Below are 8,284 nucleotides of genomic sequence, written 5' to 3'. Positions count from 1 at the left end.
TTATGATATGAATACACTCTTGATGTGAGCTTGATAATCTTTCATCTTTGAGGCGCTGCCTTTTTAAGATGAAAGTTTATCACCCTCCCTAGGCTATTATCTCTCCACAACGGAGAATCTCAATAGTCACGGGTCTCTTTCACCCACATCGAGAGGGTATTAGTGAACCTATAAATGATGATGAGGATGCATGAGGTTTTATTGATAATGATGTCTATGCTCCTTACTTTTATTATATTTTCACACATGGTCTTTCCTCTCATGTCATGACATTTTCATGCATGGGGATTATTCTTTAGACCTTATCACGAGGTTATTTATTAATGCACAAACAATTGCACATAAGCATTTACACAAACAATTCACTCATCCACGAACAGTCACGAGCGAATCACGAGGTAGGGGTCTCCTGCAGAAAAGTGCATATTCAAGGAGGATCTAACTGTTCTCACTTGGTCAAAGGCCCCCAAGGTGCCCCCATTATAGGGACCCAATTCCTCTCATCGTAGGTCGATGGAAAGCTCCAACGCACCGTCGGACTCAAGTTCATGGTTATCACCTTGAGTGATGTTTTCCGACAACGGTCTACGGGCACCTATAGACCCATTCGACAACCGGCCGTACTAACATCCACTCCCTATGGTTAATCACTCATGCCCCCGGGTATAGAGGGAACTGTTGTGTGCAAAGGTTTGTGTACAGTTTGTATTTCAAACAATTGCGGAATTTTAAACATACAACAGTTATTTAAAGCCATATAATAAATCATGTTATCATACAAGCAAGGGGTAATAAAGTAATTTTTAACTATTATTTGTTAAAAAAATAATCTGTCACTAAATGGGACTGACTCTCGAAGCTTCCCAAGTGAAGTCGCCATCTGTCGCCACCGGCCCAAACGGGCCTCGGCAGTCGCGAAGACGGTCGAGCTCGCTTTTATTTTAGTTTGAAAATGTATTGGATTATTAGAACGACTTGTTCTCAAACTAAGACCTTGTCGATCTTATCCAATTTATTTATTAAATGTCTCACCAATCCATATTAATCCCAAGCGGGACCCTCCATGGATTAGTGGTTTTCGCAAAAGGAGGGTTCGTGGAGTCGCCACCAATGTTTTACTCAAAACATTGGAAAAAGGGATAAGGCAATTGATTTTATAAATCAACTTTGGCCATTACAACCAGAGTTGGGTAAGGGAGTCGGTTACGCGTGGGGAAGGTGTTAGCACCCCACAGCGCCCCTTTCGGGTTCCCTATGACAGATTATTTCTAAAATAACAGTGTTAAATTACTAAATTACCCCTATTTATTCTAAGCAATTATAAATTAACTATCTACATGATGACAGTTTAAATATGCACACAGAAAGCAGTAAAAGGAAGGACTTTAAGAAGAAACCTTTGAAGCGTGCTTTTATATATTTCGTAAAACTGGGAAGCTTTTTGGCGTTCCCTCGCTCTACAAGCCCGCTCGCTCCCTCCTATAAAATTTCGACTACGGAAATCCGGAGGATTTCCCTTCGACTAGGTTCGATCCTCAAGCAAAATGGCTCGGGGCTCAAGAACTTCGTCGGATCAACTCTCCGAGTGATTTCTAGGGCAGAACACTGCTCAAAAACCCCAGAATACTCAAGGAGAGGGTTGAAACTATGTTCAAAAGTGTGGAATGACGTCCAATTGACGTCATATTTATAGGGAATAGGCGCAATACGGTCTACAGAATCAATACGGCCGTATTGAAATTTTTGAACTTCAATACGGTCGTATTGAAGTTCAATACGGCCGTATTGAAATTCAGAAATTTCAATGCGCCCGTATGGAGTTCACTGCGGCTGTATTGAAGCTTCAATACGGCCGTATTGATTTCAGTACGGCCGTATTGAAGTTTCAGAAACTTCAATACGCCGTATTGAGTTCGCTGCGGCCGTGTTGAAGCTTCAATACGGCCGTATTAAGTGTAGTACGGCCGTATTGGGCTTCATTCCCTCCACTTCCTTATTTTAAGCTACTCTAAGACCTCTAAATCTACAGATAGCCATCCTATGGTCTTCTAGGAGTCCTTCTGGCTGACTTTTCCTTCGATCTTTGAGGGTCTTCGAGTTTTATTTCCGACCCGGACAATTTTAGGGGTCTACACCCATCCTTTGGTCATGAGTTCATCCACTTGCTTTTGAATTTCTTGCGTTTCTTGTGGATTGCTCCTATAAGCTGGCCTATTGGGTAAGGAAGCTCCTGGAATGAGATCAATTTGGTGTTCAATTCCCCTCAAAGGTGGTAATCCACTTGGTACACTTGATGGAAAAACGTCATGAAATTCCTGCAAAAGAGATTTAACACTAGAAGGTATTTCCAATTCATCAAAAGTGTTAGTGTTTAAAATCTGATTTTTGCAATACATTAGATAAAGGGGTTGTTTAGCAAGGAACAACCTCTTCACCTCACCCTTTGTTGCCAAAAGACTCTCTTTTCTCTCAAGTGTTTCGCTCCTTTTCTTTCCACTTTTTTTTTTCTCAAGTTTTTGTTCACTCTTTTTCTCAAGATCACTTTCTTTTCTCTCCAAAGAAATCTTTTCTCTCATCCTCATTTGATCCTCACACACCTCTTTAGGACTCAAAGGCTTGAGGACAATCTTTTTATTTTGGTGCACAAAATAAATCTTATTGGAATAGCCATCATGGATGGCTTTAGTGTCAAATTGCCAAGGCCTTCCTAAAAGTATGTGGCTGGCCTCCATTGGAACTACATCACATAGCACCTTATCTTTGTATTTTCCAATGGAAATCTCCACTTCTACTTGCTGCCTCACTTGCACCTCTCCATCCTCACTAAGCCACTGAAGTTTATATGGTCTAGGATGTGGTTTAGTGTCTAAATTTAGCTTTGACACTAATCTAGCACTAGCCACATTAGCGCAACTCCCTCCATCAATAATCACCATGCAAACCTTTCCATTGATGGAACACCTTGTGTGGAAAATATTCTCCCTTTGGCTTATTTCTAAAGGACTCATTTGACTACCCATCATTCTCCTTATCATCAATAAATCTCCCTCAAGGGCCTCCTCCTCCTCAATGTCACCTTCTTCTTCCTCACTAACATCAGATTGGCTAGTGTAATCTCCATTCTCCTTGAGAACCATGGTCCTTTTGGTAGGACACTCATAGGCATAATGACCCATGCCTTGACACTTAAAGCATTTTATGTCTTTACTCTTCTTTTGAGGCTGTTTTAAGGACTTAGAGGATGATTTTCCATGAGAAGTAGATGCTAGATTGCTTGGAGTGGCAGCCACCTCCTTCTTATTTTTGTCCTTCCAACTATAGGAATTATAATTAGAAGAACTCTTCTTGGTCACACTTTTTCTTTTGAGTTGTTGTTCCACTTGAATGGATTTGTGCAGCAAGTCTTCTATCTCAACAAATTCCTGCAATTCAACAACATCACGAATATCGTTATTCAAGCCATTAATAAAACGAGCCATGGTTAGTTCTGGATCTTCTTCGATATTGGCTTGCATTATGAGCAAGTCCAATTCCTTGTAATACTCTTCAACTCCTTTGGTGCCTTGTGACAATTTTTTAAGTTTAAATTTCACATCTCTAGCATAGCTAGCCGGCACATAACGTTTCCTCATGAGCCTTTTCATTTCAGCCCAAGTCTCCACCAAAGGCTCTTCATTTCTCAACCTTTCTCTTTTCAACTTATTCCACCACACAAGTGCATAGTTCGAGAACTCCGCTGCTGCAAGTTTCACCTTTTGCTCTTCATCATAATTGTTACAAGTGAAAATATGTTCTATTTTGAGTTCCCATTCCACATAGGCTTCCGGATCACTCTTCCCCTTAAATGGAGGAACATTAAGTTTAACACCTTCAATTCTGTTTTGCCTAGGAGCACCACCATTTCTTCCTCTCCTTTCTTCTTCATGATGATCACGATTCTCTAATCGCTCAATTCTTCCATACAACTCTTCATTGTTTTCTCTCAATAATCTTTGCATTTGAGCATTAATAGCGTCGAACAAGAGTCTTTGTGTTCCATCCAAATGATTTCCATCTGCCATACTTCAAAAACAAGAGTAATAACAAACACAAAGAAAATAGGACCTCACCACTCTTCTCACTTGTTTACACTCGTAAAATGAACACTCGTGTATGTCACTCTTAATGGCTTTTTTTTATTTATTATTATTATTTTTTTTAAAGCAATTCAAAAAAAGTAGACAACACAAAGAACAAACCACAATTTTTTGTGTTAAAAGCAAGGTTTAGGGTAGGCTTAAAAAGGAATACAAAACAGCCACCAAAAATTCAAAAAAAACAAGGAAATTTAGGAATCAAAAACTGGAATTTAGATAAGTTAGTAACAACCTTCAACCAAACCAAAATATTACCTTAAAGATTGAGTTTCAAGTGTTCTAAACGCATGAACCATTCAGCCACAACTCTTTCTTCTTTTTTTTTTTTTTTTTTTTTTATTATGCACGAATTTTATTTTATTTAATATTTTTTAACACTATTAAGGCCTAATTTTTGCAATGGTTCAGCAAATAAAGAAAGAACACTAAGGTAATATCAATGGTAATGAGAAATAACAAGGAAGGATGTTACCCAAAGAAATTCCAGCAAATGATGTGGATGAACCCAAAAAACGGGAGCTCTTGATACCAAATGATATGATTCCTAATTGCACCAGAGTTGAAAAAGGATCTTTTGGGTTCAAAATCTTAGACTTAATTTCTGGAATGTAGGGAAGGATCTTTTGGGTTAAAATCTTGGACTTAATTTCTGGAATGTGGGTAAGGAAATTAGATGCAAGAAATGGAGGGAAGGAAACGGTAAAGGAATGGAGGAAGAATCACTCTTCCAAGGAAGGCTTCACACAAAGAATTGTGGATGATCCTTTGATATGCCCAAATTCTTGAATCACTCAAGAACAATTGGAGAATCACTCTCAGTTAATAAAACTCAAATTCTGATCTGTTCTTATTCATCCCAATGGGCAGCTTATATAGCTTACAACCAAGACCTTTCACTTACATTAGTGGGCAATTAATGAACTCCATTAGTGGGCAATTAATGAACTCCACTAAGCCTAACAATTATGACCACTAATGCAAAACAAACACATGCTAAATTCGTGCACCCTTTGGTATGCCTCATGGCTGATTCATCCCAAAGGTTTTGGACCTTATTTAACTAAAAACAACTTGCCTAATAACTAGCCCAATAAGTGGTGCAGCCCAAACAAGAGTTGGCAGCCACTTTAACAAGAGTTTTAGGCCTTTATTTACTAATTACAAGTACTAAAAAAACACCCACTAAGAAAATGGCGTAATTAGTCTTCATAATCCTTGATACAATTCACCATCTTGGCCTTGTCTTCATCATTGGGCATTTCTTCAAGAATAAGGGCCGCAACTTGTTGCAAAGCATCCTTGGCCCTTTTAGTCCTTGCCCTAGTCATTGGTCCTCCAAGTCCTTTGAGTGCTCCTAAATCCTTGCCCATGTCCTCATCAACTAGTCTCTTGGCATAGAAAAAAGAAAGCTTGTGTTGCTTTAAGTACAGCTGAGGCTGAATATATAGCTTTCGGAAGTTGTTGTGCACAAATTCTCTAGATGAAACAACAACTAAGAGATTATGGAACTGAGTTGAACAAAATTCCTTTGAGATTTGATAATACAAGTGCTATAAATCTAACCAAAAATCCAATTTTGCACTTTAGGACAAAACATATAGAGATAAGGCATCATGTTTCAAGAGATCATGTTCAAAAAAAGATTGTGTTGTAGAGTTTGTTGAAACTAGTAAACAATTAGCTGATATATTTACAAAACCTCTACCAAGAGAAAGATTTAATTAATTGACAATTGAACTAGGAATTATCAATGAGTCTTGTTTGAATTGATTGTGAATGTGTACTTGAGTTTGATTGCTTGATTGAAAGTTGGTTGATGTATGTGTAAAACATTGAGATATGATGCATAAAAGAAAAAGTTTAATAGTTGAAATAGATTAGGAATGGGTTAAAAGGTTAGAAATAAGAGAAGCAAAACTTCTCTAGAATAATCAATTATTGTAAAATTTAATCGATTATTGTAAGTGATCCTAGGAGAATAATCAATTATTTGGAATATAATCAATTATCTGGGAGAAGAGGAATTCTAGAAGTCTATAGAATAATCAATTATTTGGGCAATAATCGATTATCTGGGTAGCAAGAATACAAAGAGTCTCTAGAATAATCGATTATTTGGGAAATAATCGATTATCTGGGCAAGTGAGAGGAAATGACCCTCTGGAATAATTGATTATTCAAAAATAATTGATTATTTAGTGCAGAAAGGGTTTTTCAATGGATTTTGCTGATACAGATAATCGATTATTTGTATAGATAATCGATTATTTGCGCGACCCTTGGTTTTCTAGACCGTTTTTGAACGATTTTATTCGTGCTAACCTCCAACTTCCCACTACTCTTCATAAGTAAAACCTCTCCTCAACCCCAATCTGGTGCTAGGGCTTTTATAACACCTAAACCTTCTTATTTTTCAAAAACCCACATTCTCTCAACTCTTAAACCCTAACACACTTTCTTCTTCATCACCTTCATCTCCAACAAAGAACCCACCTTTAACCCCTAAATGGCATCATCTTCCAAGAGACCAAAGAAGCTTGAAGTCAGGGGGAGCAAAAGACCTCTGCCCACAAGAGTTGAGCAACTCATCTCCAAGTGGTTTGCTAATGAGAAGACCCAATATTACTATTTTGAATGGTATATGGGTAGAAGAATCATCCCTTTGAAGACCTTGAAGCTAGAATGGTTCAAGAATGAGGATTTTAGCTTTCCTACTCTTTTGGAGCACTAGGAACTTGGGAAGTTCTTGGAGTTAGAAAGACCGTATTACCCTTAGCTTATAAGGCTGTTCTTATGCTTTCCTCAAGCAATGAAGGGATAATGCAATCAGTGGTGAAGGGCAAGCTCATAAAGCTTGATGGTCCAACATTGAAGGAAGAAGCTGGGCTGAGCGGAGACGGGAGTACTAAGCCCCAACCCTTCAATTTTGGAGATTTTGAGGAGCTGACAACGTTTAGAGATTGTTAAAGGAACCCGGAGACCACTAATTACACAAAATTTCTAGCAGGAGGTATGAAGAAAAATTCAAGATTAATTTCTTTCATTATAGCTTGGATGATTAAGCCTAGATTACATAATCATGCTCAAATGTCAAGGGATGACATTTTGCTAATGCATGTTATTAAGAAAAATATTAAGATAGATTGGGTGTCTGTGGTGAATGGTTGTATGTGGAAGGCAAGGATGAAGGAGGATGGTCCAATACCATATACTTTGTTATTATCTAGGATTTTTGAGAAAAAGATAATTCTCCGTGCCTCAAATACAATTGAAAAATCTTCTTTGCATCATATGGGGATGCTGAAACAAGAAGACAAATGTGTATTCAAAGGAGATATCCCTCCAACGCCTGAACCTGCAACAGATGAAGATGGTGTTCCATCTCATGATGAAGACCAACCACCACAAGTGGAAATTAAACCTGAACTGGAACAAGAACCGAAGCCTAAAGCATTTTCTCCGTTTAACCAAATTATGATTAACAAGCTTGATGCGGTAATGGAGATGTCTAGGAAGCACGAGTCATATAATTCGGGCATTCTTGATCGATTTGATAACCTTGATCATGAGATTAATCGAATTAAGGCTCAGCTTGGGATGCAAGAGGACTCAGAGTGATTCTAGAGCTTTAGTGTTCTGTTCTATTTTTAGAAGATTTAGTTTAAATTTCAATTTTTTTTAATTGGGTTGTAATCGTTTTAATTCCTGAACAATATCGTGGTTTATTTTGGTTTGAACAATTTAAATTCTGGTGCAATATGAAGTTTATTATGGTTATATTGTGTTTGGAATGATTTGGTAACTTTGATTTGGATGTTTGATAATGCTATATTCTGTTTTGAACATTGAGATGTGATAGTATTATTGCATATATGCTGGTGTTTACTGGTATATTTGAAATGATGCTAGGTATAACTGATGTATCATGTGGAATCATTGATGTATGAAGTACATATGTGTTCATAATGTATCAAAGTTGCTGATACAAGTTTTGGTATTAATTTGAATTGATTGGAACAATGCCTATGGTGATATTGCTTAGTATCAAGTTAGTCTTGTGGCATTGATTATGAGCAAATGAGTCTTTTGCATAAATCAATACATTTTCAATTTGGACATATATATATATATTGGTTTGTTTTTTATGA

General features: G+C 37.5%; 1 protein-coding gene across 1 annotated transcript; it reads right to left on the bottom strand.

Moving 5' to 3' along the window:
- Positions 1–2,129: 2,129 nt before the first annotated feature.
- On the bottom strand, positions 2,130–5,506 carry LOC145957981 (uncharacterized). Its single transcript, XM_083074426.1, has 3 exons — positions 5,359–5,506; positions 2,598–4,054; positions 2,130–2,315 (listed from the first exon to the last, which is right to left on the bottom strand). The coding sequence occupies exons 1-3, from the start codon at positions 5,504–5,506 to the stop codon at positions 2,130–2,132; spliced, it is 1,791 nt and encodes a 596-aa protein (XP_082930552.1).
- Between the last annotated feature and the right edge of the window lie 2,778 nt (positions 5,507–8,284).

This window comes from Cajanus cajan, chromosome 5, assembly GCF_000230855.2.
Source record: "Cajanus cajan strain Asha chromosome 5, NIPB_CcT2T_4, whole genome shotgun sequence".
NCBI lineage: Eukaryota > Viridiplantae > Streptophyta > Magnoliopsida > Fabales > Fabaceae > Cajanus > Cajanus cajan.
Note: the sequence above shows the minus strand (reverse complement) of the source record. Positions and strands in the feature narration are given on the sequence as shown.